Below are 19,074 nucleotides of genomic sequence, written 5' to 3' on the forward strand. Positions count from 1 at the left end.
TCTGGCCATCTGCACAACACCCTCCGCCCCACTTAACAACCACCTCTCCCTCCAGTGACAATCTTCAGTAGCATGCATATAAGGCATACAGAAAAGAGAGACAAAACGAAAAATGAACACTTCAAGATGCGAGGAATGATATTTGAGGTAGTTTTGATGCCTCCAACATACTTGATTTCTGGTCTTTGAATACATTCAGCAAAAGACAAAAATGAACCAAGAACCTTTAGAACTCCTGATAACCAAGCAGCAGGTGAAAAGGCAACTTTTTATGTCTTAACTCAGGAGCAATCGTCAGGGAAAATTAGTTGGAGTCTATTCACATACCGGAAGAGAGAGAGGACACTAACCTAATCTTGGGAGTTACATTCAACCCAGCCAGCAGCACTAGCTGCTACGCTGAATTCACCTTTTTGGGTCTGGCAAAACGAAAGGTAAATGAATAGGAAACAGAGATATCTGAGCATGTAACCACTGGCTGTGGCCAAAGAATGTTGTCCATAGGTCCATTTTCATTGATATAGACACAAAGAATGCTTCATCTGGATAAGTTATCTTCATATAACTTTTGCAAATAATAGAATCACAGAATGAATATACAGATGGCGAACCAATGAGTTCACTATGTCATGTCAGCAAAAAGTGTCAAAATGACACGGCAAAGTATGTCATGAGGTGTCTAAAATGAACAAAGTGTAATAAATGTGTCTAAGTGAAAGTTGGTGCCAACTTTAGGTGGTCACCGATGAATTTAGCCAAGAAGAGCACTATAAATGCATATGTAATGCAACTACAAAGTCTAAATGGCCAATCTACCCATGTCAAGTGTAAACAGTTACAGCATATTCCAGGCTGACTACATAGAGATAAAGCTACTAAAAGGAAAAAGAACGTATATGTCAAGAAAAGCAAATATTTTTGTGAATAATCATACAAGAACAGCTTTTTCTTATCAAAAGGTTCCAAAATATCTTAAAACAAAACCACAACTAAGTTAAAAACAAAAGAAAAACAATAAAATATACTCACGTCTAGCAATACTGATGAAATGATTGTCACTATATGAGTAATTTTTCATTTACTGTATGGCTTGCTATTGAATATGGCCTTGTTTTCGTCATTATCCAAATTGCACTGGTTGAGTGTAGCTAATCAGCTTTCTGACCAGAGGAAGCAAGCTAATCAAGGCAATTTGAAGCTGTTCTGAGCTGTTCAGGCGAATACTGACTTGTCCAGACCCTTTATTATTAATGTTGACACGTCCAATCAAGTTTGTGTATCGTCCAACAGGTATTTGGGTTTGTGAATTGCATCCAATAGCAAGATCTCCATGCCAGTCCATGACCGAGAGCCCCAACGTTGATAGGAAACGACCAAGAGGATGATCTTTGTCCCTTAATGTTGCTTCCAAGCTACCCCCATAAGCAACATCACCACGACCAAACATAGCACCCCCAGATATGACCAGCAGTCCTCGTTTGTTAACAATCAATTTGTCCTCAACTTTCACCCCACCTGTCATGACATCACCTAAGAGAGTTACTGAAAGACCAGCTGTTGCCTTATTTTTTCTGTAATTGCTGAATCTTGTCTCACCGCGTAGAGTGTAAGCAAGGTCTTTACCAACCGACTGCATATCAAAACCTAAAGAAGTTGCTTTCCCATTTCCATGCTTCACCGAACTTGCAATTTCCATTTGAAGATTGGTGTCCTTTTTGTCCTTAGAAAGCTGACTGGAAAAAGACAGAGGTATCTTGTCTTTGATAACAAACAACCTTTCTACATTAATGCCCTCATAACCAACATCGTGATCCCAACCATTAGGCTCTAGAACAGGCCTCACAAGCCACTGATTTGAAGAATCAAGATAACGGTATCTATGAGTTGGGTTATCAGAATCAAATGAAGCAGGTAAGGCCAAGTCTGGCATTGGAACTGGAACAGAAGCTGCACTGCCATTCTCCTCTTCCACTGTTTCGTTGGTATCAGTAGGCAAATCCTTAGCTGCAGCCTGGATTTTCTTCATCATTCTCCGTCTCTTTCTCACCTCCTTCAATTGCTTTTTCATAAAAAGCTTTTCCCTGTATTCTAGTTCATCATTGTATGCCTTCTTTTGCTCTTGGGTCAACTTTGCTAGCTGGGCTTTGGTCAACCGTTTGAAAGCTGGCAGTTGATCATATTCTGATTCATCTTCAGAATCCGAAGACTCATCCAGATCATCATCTAAAATCTCATTATCATCACTAAATTGGTCTGCTGGTAGCTTAACCTGTGGTCTTGACTGGAGAAGGGATGAAAGCAGGAAAGGTAAAGGAGGTGATCTTGATCGAGTGGCATAAGTCTGACCTGGTGGACTATCTTGTAACTTCAGCAGTGTATTTGCTTCAGCCAAAATTTTGGATGCAAATGACAGAAGCAACAAGTGAGGCTTCCAAACCTGACCATTCGGTAACACTCTCTGCCCAACCCTGTTTGTCCTGCATGCCAAGTGATTCTCGACCAGAGACACAGGATTCATAAGCCGCATATCTCCAGCTGCCTGCCGTATTGCTTGCTGAACAACATGAGACCGCTGAGTTACAAACATGTCATAACTTGTTGTAGTACCATTGGGGCCTTCAGGAGGAGCAGATGCAGCATGCGTAAGAACAACTATTGCATTGAACCATATTGATGGGCCAAAAACTTCAGTAATTGTCCGCAACAATGGCGTGTCACCATAATCTCTACTTTGCATATCTAACCTGTCGAGATACAGTACAATATCTGGTGACGTTTTCTTAATAAATCTTTTAACAGAACGAAGGATTTTCTCATTCCGTCGCTGGTCTGCCCAGGAAGGCAGAAGCCCAGGAGTGTCAATTACCCGAACTTTAATTCCCTGCACAGTCCCAATAACATCCTGAACCTTCTTTGTCCCTATCTGAAATGCATCAGTACCAAACTTAGCTTCATCAAATATCGAATTTATGGTCGCACTTTTACCAACACCTGTTTTCCCAAGAACCATAATTGTGCACGAGAAGTCCAAGGCTTCCTGTCCAGCTGCCTCAAGTTGCTCGGCCATGGCACTTGCACGATCAAAGCTAAAAGCAGCAACACGACTTCCATTTCTACCCCTCAGCTGTTCAGCCAACCCCAATCTATAAAGGACCTGGGCAACAACCACATTATGTGGATTCTGACCAAGCCTATGAGCAAGACGCAAAAACTTGACTCTTATCATCTGGAGTTTCTCACGTGTCTCATCATATTCCTCAGATTCTCCATTTGTGGGTTCTCCAACAAGTTGGTTTTGTACTGAAGACGCCGCTCCATTCACTCGAGTCTGCTGAACCACTCGGGGAGTAGGTTCCAATAGTGGGGCAGCACGACTAAGGCCAGCCGGTCGAGCAGGTAGTGGTGTACGAGTGACGGATGAACCAGAGGATGATGAGAGATCTCTTGCAGATCCAGCTTCTGGTTCTCTCACTCCAGTAACATTTTGCTTCAGTTCTTTTATATCAAGCTTTTCTGACTCCTGCGCTACAGCTTTTTTTACTGCAATAATTGCATCACCTAGTGGAGGTTGAGAAACCTTGGAACTTACTGACACAAACTCATGTGTGCTAACACCAACCTTTTCATTGTTGTTGGATACTGAACCTTCTGATGATTTCCAGTTCTCATCCTCCGCAGTCACCATCTCTCCTGATGAATTTTCTGTATGGTCTTCAGAAGCTGAAATGCAAGATACAGAAACATCTTTCTGCTCATCAACCTTGTCATTTGAAATCACTAGCCCCACAGCAGGTGACTCTTTAACATTTAGGATTTGATCATCAGTAGGATCACTACTCAGAACATCCTTTTGCTGCTCCACGTATAGCTGAACCTTGTAATTCACAGCAGGTGAATCTTTTCCTGTTGATACTTGATGATCAATAGCATCATTTTGCTCCTCGGCGTACTCCTGAACCTTGTCATTTGAATTCACTAAAGCCACAGCAGGTGACTCTTCTCCTTTCAGATCTTGAGGATCAGTAGCATCACAGTTCAGAACATCCTCCTGCTCCTTAATGTACTCCTGAACATTGTCATTCAAATTTACAAGTTCCACAGCAGGTGACTCTGTTTCGTTTAGACCTTGATAAGTCGTAACATCGTCACTCACAATGTCCTGCTCGTCCAGGCACTCCTGACTTATCAGCACTGCAACAGTTAATTCTTCTTCTTTCACTTCGGCATTTACGCCGGGCCTGCCTATTTGGGCAATAGGAGCAGCAGTATCAATTGGACAATCCATTTGCTCTTCATTCTTATTACTACCATTAATGGGCTCTGTACTAATTACTGATTTTTCTTTCTCATCACTTGGGTTCAAGCTTTCTCTGAGGTGACCATTTGTTGAATTATCATTAGGGGAAGGATCTTCCTGTTCTTTATCCTTAACATCAGATTTTAAAAGTTTGAAACGATGTGACTGCGCTTCCTCCAGTTGAATATCCCTTTCATCTTTCAGAATAGAGCCAGAACTAACTGAAACATCCTTGTGAACATTAACAAAGTCTTGATGCTCAGCGGGCTGAATATTAGATGTTCCAATCACGTGAGCATTCACTTCATCCCCGAGTAAAGCATCTCTGCATGAATGAACCTGCTTCTGAACATAATCATTACCTCCTTTTGCCTCATTAGCATCCTCAGTAGCTAAAATTTTATGCACCTCTCCATCCTGCCAATCCTTAATTGTTTCCTGTGCATCATGATGACTTTGAGTATTACCCAAATTCAAATGATCTAAACTTCCATTCTCAGACTTTGCAACTGAAGGCTCTTGATCTCCCTTAGCTTCCTTTGTCTCATGAGACCCATCATCAGTTTGTTGTATCTCGTGGGAGGCTTCAACCGCTTCCTCAAAGTTATCAACTTCATCCCTCGAATCTGAGTTCACATTCCCAAAATATCCAGCATTTCCACCCTCACTTACAACTCCAGGAGTCTCCGACTCTATTGCCTCCTCAAACACTTCATCCCCTTCTGATTCTTTCACTTCAACTAACCCCACTGCTTCCTTATCCTTTACAATGCCATCTTGTTCACCTTTTCTCTCCCCATCAAATACTTCCACCCCATTTTCCATCAGAAATCAACCTAGATTCACATAACATCCAGTAAACAAAATCAGCAACACACGTTAAAGTCTAATCTCAACAAACAACTGTTCCTGAAACCAAAACTAGTTTGGGTTCCGATATATGAATCATGCTGTACTACGATTCCATTTTAATCCAAAACCATATATTCATTAAAACTAACAATCAATTAACTCAATTTGGTTAGATTCAGCTATATCCATTCTGCTTTATTCAGTCTCATATCATTCCAGTACTGGAAAATGCATTAAAAGCAACAAGCTCCGCAAAATCAGATCAATCAATATTAGGGTTTTGAGATAATTAAGAAAGATTGACTGATTAGAAAAATAAATAAGGAAGAATAGAAGAAAGACTTACCCCAGCCTATGTCTGTGGCTGCTACAGTGAAAAAGGAGGATAAGGGTTTATGGATGGAAGGATGAGTAGCGGGTTTTGAGATGCAACCTCGGTACCTATACCTGCAACGTGAAGGTTTGCTGCTTGTATTCTAAGAATATACTTTTATCACCTTTTGGATGATTGTTATCTGAAAAAGATTCATTTTATATAATGATTGATGTGATATGATTACATCTTTATTTTAATATATTTTTTTTATTTTTTGTTTTTAATCATACATTTTTACAGGAGTTCTACTTCATATTCTATTTTTTTTATAAGTTTATTATTCAAATCATGAATATGTGATATTATGTAACTTTATAAACGAAAAAAGAATATCATATAAACTCATGAAAAATATATTCATCATCATTTATAAAATTCAATTTCAGATTTGACTAGGGGGTCACGAGTTTGAATTGTGAAAATAATCTTGCAGAAATGCTGGATAAAGTAGCGTACAATAGCATTTTGTGGTCTGATCTTTTATGATTCTCGCGCATAGCACACTATTAAAAAAAAGTCAAAATTGACCTCAATTCATAATTCAAAAAAGCTTGTGTCGAAAATCAAACGATCTGGGGAGAATGACTTTTTAGAAAAAAAAATTCTGAAAAATACCGACCTTAAAAGATTGATTGTTTTTTATGCAAGAATCAACCTCCGGAGATCAGATTTTGAAAAATAATAATGATACCTTTTTTGAAAAAAAAATTAAAACAAAGAGGTCGGGAGGTCAATTTTGCAATTTGTTTTGAATAAAATAATTTTTTGTGGTGGCATTTAAAAAAATCGTCTTTCTAAGATCGATTTGGATTTTTCTAATTTTTGTGCTAAAAAAAATTACCTTTAGGAGTCCTTTATATTTTATAAAATTTCGACTTTGCGAGGTTGGTTTTTCTGACCTCTTTTGAAATTGGATTTTTTAGGTTGATTTTAGGCATTTTTTTCGTTGTGGCGGGAGTTTAGTGCATCGAGCAGCCTTTTTTAAATTTTTGATTTTTCATATCAAAAAATTCCAACACCAAAAAGAATATAATAAAACATACCATCAAAGAATGTGGTGCAGTGGATGGGGCTGCTCCTTCCTTAATCAGTGTCTCGAGTTCGAGCCTTAGGTATGAAAAAGTTCTTAGTAGGGAGCGCTACCCCCTCCTGAATGGGGCCCTATCCGACATAAAATTCGAATTAGTCGAACTCTAATGCGGGTACTAGACATCAGGTGAAAAATAAAAAAAAGAATACAATAAAACATAATTACTATTGTGGTCAAATTGACCAAAAAAATATCTAAGAGGAAGTAAATGTTACGCTCCAACGCTACATCCTGAATTGTCACGCCACAACCTTACACGCTGAACGTGGTCGGCACTTTATGCCATTGATGGCCCAAGCGTACCCATATCATGGTAAGACATGAGTATATATCTAGACATGAGCGAAAATATAGTTATAAAGCATTTGGAAAGACATGTCTTACAAAGGAAACACTTTACATAAACATAAGTCATAGAATTTAAATCACCGTCAAAGGACACGAAGGGATAAACTAAAACATAACTAAATGTCCATCTATGAAGCCTCTAAAAATAATTGAGTAATATCTATCGGGACAAGGCCTCCGGTATACCTTGAACTCATAAAACATAAAGCACTAGAAAAATGTTGATTAAGCCCCTAGAAAGAGAGAGGAGCTCACCAATAACAGATGTGTCACGACCCAAGCTAGACCCTAGACATGACACAATAAATAGGATTCCGAAAGACCCTAAACAAGTCTTAAAACATTCTTATCATAGCAATCTCAAATAAAAGAAATATGGGAGTAACATCTTAAATGCGGAAGATAACATACTAGTCTGACATAGACTCTAACTACCATAGATGGGGGCATATGACAAGCCTTAGCTTACCCAAAACAAATCCGAGACTAAACGTCATGAAATGAAAGACATCATAAAAGGTGGTGCCCTCGAAGCATGAGGACTCACCAAAGTAGCAATGTCGATAGGAGCCAATACTAACTGCGAATCGGATGAGGAGCGTCGTGACCTATATTATAAAATAATATAGGCAAAAATATTATGTGGTCAGTATTATAGAATGTATTGAGTATGGAGAATGTCAATGCATGACATAAAATATGATAATGCAGTGACCAAGCTAAAACATGACATAGTCCTTAAAACATTATAAGAAAGATAAAACATGGTCAATGTAATGTCCGCAAGAAAATCATAAACATAACAGAAGTGACAGATACGGTAACCGACATAAACTATGTGAGTTATAACATGGGATCTGGTGTCATCCCTTCCATGCCGAAAAGTGATTGTCCTACTTGCCAAGGTAAGGACCATTAACATGAGCTATTATTGGATCCACTAGATTAAGCTTTGATTGTCCAATTTGGGACATCTGATGGGGGGCACGTAGTTATGGGACCTAGGCAATTGCTCCTAGTCCACTCGCTGCTAGGTAAACTTTCTACAAGAATATCATAAATAAACAAATGATAATCTTCGAGAGAAAAAGGTAAGAATCTAGTAATACCAAGTTCTTTATAAAATACATAAAACCATAAGAATAACTCCTTAAATCATATCATGAACTTCGCCCCAATCAAAGTCGATACTTAATCAAAAGCATCTAGATCATGATAAGCTTTTCATAGAAATCACACTTAAATCAAGTGGCTAAATCATGAAAAACTTTCATGATGAGATTACTTTTCTTTTGAAGCTGTCACGACCCAACCCCGTGGGCCGCGATTGGGGTCCGACCTGGACCCTCTCATGCGTATTTATCAACTACACTTAAGTTGAACCGTGTGTGATGTGATACTATATACAAAAACCCCAATAGGTTAAAACTTTTTCATGTATATGTAGCCTCTTTCATTCGTATCATATCATGAAAGGGCACGCAAGCCGACAAGGCTGCTATAATAAAAACATTCACAACATATCGAATAGGTAACACCGAAACTAACTCACAAACAACCCACATATACATATGTCTACAGACCTCTAAGAATAGTAACAGCAACATATGGCGGGACAAGACCCCCGCCGTACCCCTGAATGTACAAATATATACATTAAGTGACCAGCATCAAAATTTAGGCTCCAGAACAGTGAAGCACTTCCGACACAGCTGAGAGGAACTCCTATGCTGATGGATCTCCAGAATAAACATATGTACTTGCGGGTATGAAACGCAGCCCCCCGAGAAAAGCGGGGTCAGTACGATATATGTACTGAGTATGTAAAGCATAACACATCGTAACTGAGATCATAACTGAAATAGGGATGCAGGGGACAAGTATAATAACTAAATGAATTACTGTACCTGCACCTTAGGACACGTAAATCATACACATCATCATATGCTGTGCCCGGCCCTCTAGTGAACTCGGTGTTATAATCACTTCTTCATAATCACATATCATCATATCATAATGCATTTCATTTCATCATATCATCGTATACGGTATCATACCATCGTATACGGTATCATCTTATCATGTATATCATCGTATCACACCCGGTTCACTGCGGGGCTCAGGGTCACAATGTATTGCTTTAATCTCATATGCATGCCTACATAAAGTATCCGGCCTTTTAGTGAGGGACTCGGTGAATGGAGTGGTGTACGTCTATAGCGTACCATCATAATATACATATGTATCCGACCCTCTTAGGAGGGACTCGGTGTTCCTTCCTTATTTTACCACATATACTATCATATTACAGCCGGCCCGGGACTCGGTGAATAATTGTATCGTCATAACATATAACATATATCACACCTCACGTACGGCATCGTCTCCTCGTGCGTGGAACTATATACATCCGGCCCGGGATGCGGTGAAAGAAGCAGTAACACTGTGCACGATAACATATCCCAGCCCATCGTGGGACTCGAGGAAGGATGGGTTACAGTATGCACGAGTAGAGTAGTGAGAAACCATATGCAACTAAGTCATTATCTAAGACTCGATGAAACAGTCAAGCGAACCGTCACCTGAAGACTGGGGAGTAATTATCCGAGGTATCCCTTTAGATGTCATTAGGGCTTACATCAGTTAGGGCCTCAAGAATCACAGACATGCATCCAGACAATGCCATATAGCTTATGCAATCAGAAACATGGTTTATGCAATCAAAGACACAGTTATGCAATCAGAGACACAGTTATGTAATCAGTGACATTGATCATTCCAGAGATTTCAAGAAAAGGAGCTTGTATCTCCACTTACTATTCACTGTATAGCAGTCTTGAGAATAATTGTTTGACTACTTTCAGACTCTTAATATTCAGGAGTAACTACAAGTCACGAGTTACAATCAAAGCTCATAAATGGAATTACCTCTAAACCTATATCATATACCATTTAACTTAAAATTAAGCCATTCCAAAGGAAAGAAGAAATAGGCTTTACATGTACTAGTTTTCATCACATAAAAGACTTAAGGATAACAACTCAGCTATTGCAGGAGTTCTAACATCAAAAAGTAAATAAGAGTTTCGACTTATATTCAGGGCTTTATGAATGGATTGAATCCCACATATCATATACATATCATTTATAACTTACATCTAAGACATGCCAAAAGAAAAGAAAGATAGTTCTACATACTAATTCCAAAAACATGCCAAAAGAAAGCTTCCCATACATTGTATGAACTTCTCTTAATCACGTCCACATCGTTGTCCTCGAAACCTATTTAACATGGAAGTAATGTAAGTATTAACAACCTTGGACTTTTCAGCAACTTAAACTACCCACGAGTATTCATAACATTCATCCCTTCGCTCGCCTTCTCGACTAGTTCCTTAACTAGTTAGGATGTTAACGAAAATCGGACAGCGCCTCCCCTATAATGTGCCCTATCCGAAATCCCAACCATGTCCTTAGAACCTGCAGTCAACCAACAATGCAACCATCAGCCCATACATATACATATTATGACAAAATTACTCAATATGAACCCCCAATAATTCACTCGAAACTAAGATACCAAAACTAGAGTTTTTAATTTTTCTTTCGCGAATTCTTTAATTACAAAAGCGGAGGGTCATGTGGCTGCAACCAGCAGCTACCACACCTCATTTAGATAACTTTTAAACCCTGCAACATGCCACAACACAACCAGAAGCATCCCCTACGCGTACAACACCTTATTTCGATAATAACTTAACTATAGCGATTCTAAATTCGTTTATTCCGAACGCTGAACTTTTCAAACCTTTTCCCTAACTTCCATCAGGTCCTAAGGTGTGTAATACACCATAATCTAACATTATAAACTTAAAATTAGAGGGTAAGAACTTACCTTTCCTGAAATTGGCTAGAACTCGCCAAAATCGCGCCTCGGAAATATTTTCAGCGTGCTGTAACGTCGTGGCAGCTTGCTGTCCGTTTTTTGCTGCACCAAATCCTAATTTTGTACTACTAATACTTCCATATCATCGTAGTATATGCTAATTAATTAATTTACGGAATGAAAACGGGACTTACCTATTTTTCTCCCAAAGCCGTCGCAATTTTCTCTCTTTAGCTTTAGGGTTTTTTGTTCACGTTGCTGCTGGAAATTTTGATGAACAAGCTGAAGATTTTTGGATACATATCAACTAATATAGGTGGTCCCAAGGGGTGACACGTGTCAGCCCCTAAGGATGACACGTGTCAAGCCATGATTGGCCACCGTGTCATGCTGCCAATTAGGGGCTGCCACATGGCAGCGGGGTCTACCTCCCCCAAGCAGCTGCATCACCTACTTGACCCTAAGTAGGTGCATCACCTGCTTGCTTAAGGTGCTGCCACGTGTCGCTCCTCCATTGGTTGCCACGCATCGTCTTTTTCCCTTCCTCGCGGGTTCGTAATTTCGTCTCACTTTAAGAGCCTATATAATCCGTACTACGTAAGCTTGATATATCCTTAAGTAACTTAAGTGTATAAGACTCTTAACTTAGTGTATTACGTAGGTAAATCGAGTCCTACGACTCATTTCTTAGCCTCCAACTCTTTCCGGATTCTTATGACTCTATCTCCAACCTCCCTTCTCGCGAGGTATCACAATCTTCTTTCCTTAGAGTTGTTTGATAGTGTCGTAGTTTATCCGGCTCACATGATAGTGTCTAAGGAACTCAAGAAGACATTCCGAGCTCAAGAGTGCGGGGTATAACATCATTCCCTCCTTTAGAACATTCGTCCCCAAATGTTGAATAAAACTTTCCTTAAGACTTTATACGGATCATAGGGAGATTCATTTCTATGGCGATAACCTACATTTTCATCCAAGTAGTTTATATGTGAGTTCCAGGAGTGGGGGTTATCCGTAGAAATCGGAAATAGGTATGGACACTTGTGTTTCATGTCCTTTTCAACCTCCCAGTTTATGTCTTCACGATTCTTATTCCGCCACAGTACCTTGACGGAAGCTATGTCCTTAGTTCGCAACCCGTTTAATCTGCTGATCCCGGATGGAGATAGGTTTCCCCTCGTAGGATAACTCCCTGTTACGTGGACCTCCTCCACGGGAAATATTCTGGAAGCGTAGTTCCCATTCTTACGGAGCATTGATCTGTGAAAACTGAATGTATTATTTCAAATCGGACGGTAAGTCCCACTCATAGGCATCTTTATCTATTCTAAAAATGCCCAGCGAAGGATCAATGTATCCCCTTCTTGCTGACTTTAGGCTGCTAATCGATATCTTGTCCCGGAATAAGTTTTACTTCATCAATAATTTAATGGATCACTTCTGGGCCTGTCCCTTAATCGAAGGGAAAAATGTCATACTAAGATTCATCTGGGTTCCTCAATCCCTTTCGAAATGATTTCCAGTAGTTAGCTGTAAATTAAACTTTTCTATCTAAGATAATAGATGTGGGGACTCCGTGAAATCTTATTGTCTCCCTACTATGTCATTTCGCAGAACCCTCAGCTGAATATGCCTTTTTAACTGGAGGGGAACAGGTTGATTCTGTCAGCCCATCTACTATAGCCCGTATGAACTTCCAGTTCCTTAGAATGCAAGGTCAGCTCGTACTATAATACATATTAACTGCTTTTCACCTCTGAGTCGGGGTTTCCATTCCCTGAGATAGGCTATCAGACTGCTGATGCTTCTTTTAACTTAAGCTATTGTACAACTCCTCTTAATCCAACTTGTAATACCTTAGGTATGCTATATTTCTCTTTTACTCAGATCTTTTTTCCAGTTTTCTTACCATACATCATATTGTAATCCTTACATAAACGTGTGTACGGACATAGAGCAGTCCAAAAGAATTCCTTAGCGTTGCTATACTAGTGTCTTACCTCCTTTAGTCGGGGTCAAGGCTCCACTATGGCTCTTGTCCTTAATACCGATTATATCTGAATAGTTCTGCCTCGAACCATCTTACATTTTTCTTAAATAGATTCTAAATATGGCAATCATATTGTTATTACTGACTTTCTTTTATCGAGTAATCATTTGACCTCGCTTTTAGTATGCCAATATTCATAGGTTGCACAACTATTCTTGTGCCATTTTCACGAGGTGCATTGTATTTCAGTCATAATCTTTTTTGCTCTTGGCTTACTCTGTTCTATATGTGTCGTTGTACTAACCCGCTTTTATAATCTCTTTTTGTCATACTTATTTTGTTCTCTTTCTCACTTCTAGGGGGTCACCCATCCCAGTGCTACTCTCATTCGAGCACGCTTAACTTTGGAGTTTTGATAGAATCCGGTGCATCAGTTTGGGTATGATCACGTTCATCCCTTATGGGGTCTCGTTTGACGTTTAAGCGTCCCCATTTACATGCGATAGCATCAGTTGATTTTCTCTTACGCTTGTACTTCTCCTGTCCACTTCCCCCCTTTTAGGGTGTACCCATGTCATCCTCTGTTTATTTTCATCCATTCATATACGAATGATTCCACTCCACTATAGTTAACGTGTTATACCATATCTACTTCTTCTGTTAAATCATCCACACGTTAGGTTGCCTTTCTAGGAAATCCTAACATACTCGTAGGGTGCTTTAGTATTCGCAATGTATCGTATAAAATTTCATCTAACAATTGATATTCGAGTAATATCCGTAATGTAGCAGTACATTCAAAGCCATATTTCATTCATCCCAATCAGTAATTAGGGAGGGCTCATAATTGGTGCACATTCCCACTCGAGTGTACTTATACTTTAATGACTCATATTTCGAGCTTCGTCATTATACTAACTTTATTCCAGTGGATACCACTAATTATTAGAGTGGAGTCACGTGTACACCATACTTCTTTACGCCTCCTGAGCTTGCACCTTTGTCGTGTGCTTAAGGCTCATTTCTAATCCTGCTTAAAACCACATCAACTTCGTGGTAGTAGTGGCCTTGTCTTAATACTTTTTCATCGTACTATACCTCCAGTTCGTAACTGTATATATCTCTTTTTGTTTGATACTTATACTTAATTAATCACATCTATCTTGAGTGCCTCTATTAGAACTTCTGTATTATTCCTTCAACTCATTTCCATTTTTTGTTGGGCGTAAGGAATTCCATATTATCCTTTATTTCCTTGCACTAGCCATCCTTTTCATCATCATATAACCTTTATTCGAAACTTTCCTTATGGAACTTGATAAATCTTCCTTATTTGTTCCATAGCTTGCTTTTCCGTTCCACACCTATCTTTACATTCCATTTACATGGACCATATCATACCTTTTAGTTAATTCCTTACTAAGTTTTGCTTATTCTAATAATGGTTTTTATTATGTTCACCTGGTACCTTGTTCGCACTCAGACCCATAGTATAATACCGCTTGACTTTCTTCACGATTCTTACTATGGGTTACTTACCCTTCTTAGCTAGTCTTGTCCTTAATGTCTCACAAGCTATCTTATTAACACTTCATATCCGTCACAATTCTTTTCCCTTTGTACTCTTGTCTTACTCTTGTCTTAACCATACGGTTACTTCCTTCAACTATCACTTGTCATAGTTTATCCCTATGTATCAATTCAGGCAATGCCTTACTATCTCATTTTATCCCGATCTATCATTCCTCTCAGAGTCATTTTCTTTGGCTTATAGGTCCTTTCTAACTTATTCTACTATTCCAGTATCGTCCTCCTAGTTTCTATTGCCATTAACTCAGCAATTAACTTATTTCTCGAGGTCAGCCATACTTGTTTAGTCAAATCTCATCATTGTTGTGAGGACAACCTTTCAAGACATACTATAGCCTTATATCTCATTCTCCTCTTATTTCTAGGAAAATTTGGGCAGAGTTTCCTCTGTATTTCTTACTATCTCAACACCTGCATGCAGAAAATACCAACAATGCCTCACAGGGCACACATATATACATTCATATTGTATAACATCTCAGCCACATAGGGCATACATATATAGTCATATCATCTCATATCGCAGTCGCACAGGGCGCCCATAATTAACAGTATGGAAATGAACTTACCTGTTATGTCCACTCAAGTTGCACCTGTTATACTTTCCTGTTTACATTTCTTTTCACTTTTCAATTGTATCTGTCAATCGCATTTCAATACCTTACCTGACATAGGGCTTTCGTGCCTTTGCTTACCTGCGTGCTTCGTAACATCCAATATTGTCAGTTACTTTCTTCTATCGGCGTTGTCTTCCTGCTAAAATCGCAGGTTAGTATGAGGAATTTCATTTCCTATAGCTCTACTCTATCTCACGATCTTAGATATGAAAGAAAGTAACATCCTAAATGTCCTGTAGCCTCTTGTCTATAGATGTGGTGCACAACACACCGATAAACAAGACTCTACTAGACACGGTCTGTAGACATTCCAAGGATGAACTGCTCTGATACCACTTCTGTCATGACCCAACCCCGTGGGCCGCGACTGGGGTCCGACCTGGACCCTCTCATGCGTATTTATCAACTACACTTAAGTTGAACCGTGTGTGATGTGATACTATATACAAAAACCCCAATAGGTTAAAACTTTTTCATGTATATGTAGCCTCTTTCATTCGTATTATATAATGAAAGGGCACGCAAGGCGACAAGGCTGCTATAATAAAAACATTCACAACATATCGAATAGGTAACACCGAAACTAACTCACAAACAACCCACATATACATATGTCTACAGACCTCTAAGAATAGTAACAGCAACATATGGCGGGACAAGACCCCCGCCGTACCCCTGAATGTACAAATATATACATTAAGTGACCAGCATCAAAATTTAGGCTCCAGAACAGTGAAGCACTTCCGACACAGCTGAGAGGAACTCCTATGCTGATGGATCTCCAGAATAAACATATGTACTTGCGGGTATGAAACGCAGCCCCCCGAGAAAAGCGGGGTCAGTACGATATATGTACTGAGTATGTAAAGCATAACACATCGTAACTGAGATCATAACTGAAATAGGGATGCAGGGGACAAGTATAATAACTAAATGAATTACTGTACCTGCACCTTAGGACACGTAAATCATACACATCATCATATGCTGTGCCCGGCCCTCTAGTGAACTCGGTGTTATAATCACTTCTTCATAATCACATATCATCATATCATAATGCATTTTATTTCATCATATCATCGTATACGGTATCATACCATCGTATACGGTATCATCTTATCATGTATATCATCGTATCACACCCGGTTCACTGCGGGGCTCAGGGTCACAATGTATTGCTTTAATCTCATATGCATGCCTACATAAAGTATCCGGCCTTTTAGTGAGGGACTCGGTGAATGGAGTGGTGTACGTCTATAGCGTACTATCATAATATACATATGTATTCGACCCTCTTAGGAGGGACTCGGTGTTCCTTCCTTATTTTACCACATATACTATCATATTACAGCCGGCCCGGGACTCGGTGAATAATCGTATCGTCATAACATATAACATATATCACACCTCACGTACGGCATCGTCTCCTCGTGCGTGGAACTATATACATCCGGCCCGGGACGCGGTGAAAGAAGCAGTAACACTGTGCACGATAACATATCCCGGCCCATCGTGGGACTCGAGGAAGGATGGGTTACAGTATGCACGAGTAGAGTAGTGAGAAACCATATGCAACTAAGTCATTATCTAAGACTCGATGAAACAGTCAAGCGAACCGTCACCTGAAGACTGCGGAGTAATTATCTGAGGTATCCCTTTAGATGTCATTACGGCTTACATCAGTTAGGGCCTCGAGAATCACAGACATGCATCCAAACAATGCCATATAGCTTATGCAATCAAAAACATGGTTTATGCAATCAAAGACACAATTATGCAATCAGAGACACAGTTATGTAATCAGTGACATTGATCATTCCAGAGATTTCAAGAAAAGGAGCTTGTATCTCCACTTACTATTCACTGTATAGCAGTCTTGAGAATAATTGTTTGACTACTTTCAGACTCTTAATATTCAGGAGTAACTACAAGTCACGAGTTACAATCAAAGCTCATAAATGGAATTACCTCTAAACCTATATCATATACCATTTAACTTAAAATTAAGTCATTCCAAAGGAAAGAAGAAATAGGCTTTACATGTACTAGTTTTCATCACATAAAAGACTTAAGGATAACAACTCAGCTATTGCAGGAGTTCTAACATCAAGAAGTAAATAAGAGTTTCGACTTATATTCAGGGCTTTATGAATGGATTTAATCCCACATATCATATACATATCATTTATAACTTACATCTAAGACATGCCAAAAGAAAAGAAAGATAGTTCTACATACTAATTCCAAAAACATGCCAAAAGAAAGCTTCACATACCTTGTATGGACTTCTCTTAATCACGTCCACATCGTTGTCCTCGAAACCTATTTAACATGGAAGTAATGTAAGTATTAACAACCTTGGACTTTTAAGCAACTTAAACTACCCACGAGTATTCATAACATTCATCCCTTCGCTCGCCTTCTCGACTAGTTCCTTAACTAGTTAGGATGTTAACGAAAATCGGACAGCGCCTCCCCTATAATGTGCCCTATCCGAACTCCCAACCATGTCCTTAGAATCTGCAGCCAACCAACAATGCAACCATCAGCCCATACATATACATATTATGACAAAATTACTCAATATGAACCCCCAATAATTCACTCGAAACTAAGATACCAAAACTAGAGTTTTTAATTTTTCTTTCGCGAATTCTTTAATATCAAAAGCGGAGGGTCATGTGGTTGCAACCAGCAGCTACCACACCTCATTTAGATAACTTTTAGACCCTGCAACACGCCACAACACAACCAGTAGCATCCCCTATGCGTACAACACCTTATTTCGACAATAACTTAACTATAGCGATTCCAAATTCGTTTATTCCGAACGCTGAACTTTTCAAACCTTTTTCCCAACTTCCAGTAGGTCCTAAGGTGTGTAATACACCATAATCTAACATTATAAACTTCAAATTAGAGGGTAAGAACTTTCCTTTCCTAAAATTGGCTAGAACTCGCCAAAATCGCGCCTCGGAAATATTTTCAGCGTGCTGTAACATCGTGGCAGCTTGCTGTCCGTTTTTTGCTGCACCAAATCCTAATTTTGTACTACTAATACTTCTATATCATCGTAGTATACGCTAATTAATTAATTTACGGAATGAAAATGGGACTTACCTATTTTTCTCCCAAAGCCGTCGCAATTTTCTCTCTTTAGCTTTAGGGTTTTTTGTTCACGTTGCTGCTGGAAATTTTGATGAACAAGCTGAAGATTTTTGGATACATATCAACTAATATAGGTGGTCCCAAGGGGTGACACGTGTCAGCCCCTAAGGATGACACGTGTCAAGCCATGATTGGCCACCGTGTCATGCTGCCAATTAGGGGCTGCCACATGGCAGCGGGGTCCACCTCCCCCAAGCAGCTGCATCACCTACTTGACCCTAAGTAGGTGCATCACCTGCTTGCTTAAGGTGCTGCCACGTGTCTCTCCTCCATTGGTTGCCACGCATCGTCTTTTTTCCTTCCTCGCGGGTTCGTAATTTCGTCTTACTTTAAGAGCCTATATAATCCGTACTACGTAAGCTTGATATATCCTTAAGTAACTTAAGTGTATAAGACTCCTAAATTAGTGTATTACGTAGGTAAATCGAGTCCTACGACTCATTTCTTAGCCTCCAACTCTTTCCGGATTCTTATGACTCTATCTCCAACCTCCCTTCTCGCGAGGTATCACAATCTTCTTTCCTTAGAGTTGTTTGATAGTGTCGTAGTTTATCCGGCTCACATGATAGTGTCTAAGGAACTCAAGAAGACGTTCCAAGCTCAAGAGTGCGGGGTGTAACAGAAGCAAACATTAAATTCATAAAATTCATGATGACACTTTGTCTAAAGCATCGTTAAAATCATAGTTCATAAAGTCATGATGCATGCATAATTCTTCAAACTTAATTCATAATCATAAAATAGGCATAATGCTTGAGTTTATATAAATTTCATCAAAAACGTGTAATTAAGATCAATTCATATATAAAGAGATCATGGAGATTGAATAAAAACATAATTGAATGACTCAAATGCAAGAT

At 39.3% G+C, this 19,074-nt stretch overlaps 1 protein-coding gene across 1 annotated transcript; it reads right to left on the minus strand.

Moving 5' to 3' along the window:
• Nucleotides 1-897: 897 nt before the first annotated feature.
• LOC129891408 (translocase of chloroplast 120, chloroplastic-like) lies at nucleotides 898-5,638 on the minus strand. The gene is made up of 2 exons (XM_055966757.1): nucleotides 5,496-5,638; nucleotides 898-5,133 (listed from the first exon to the last, which is right to left on the minus strand). The coding sequence occupies exon 2, from the start codon at nucleotides 5,120-5,122 to the stop codon at nucleotides 1,121-1,123; it is 4,002 nt and encodes a 1,333-aa protein (XP_055822732.1). The 5' UTR covers nucleotides 5,123-5,133; nucleotides 5,496-5,638; the 3' UTR covers nucleotides 898-1,120.
• Nucleotides 5,639-19,074: the final 13,436 nt, after the last annotated feature.

Source organism: Solanum dulcamara, chromosome 6 (assembly GCF_947179165.1).
Source record: "Solanum dulcamara chromosome 6, daSolDulc1.2, whole genome shotgun sequence".
NCBI classification, from domain to species: domain Eukaryota; kingdom Viridiplantae; phylum Streptophyta; class Magnoliopsida; order Solanales; family Solanaceae; genus Solanum; species Solanum dulcamara.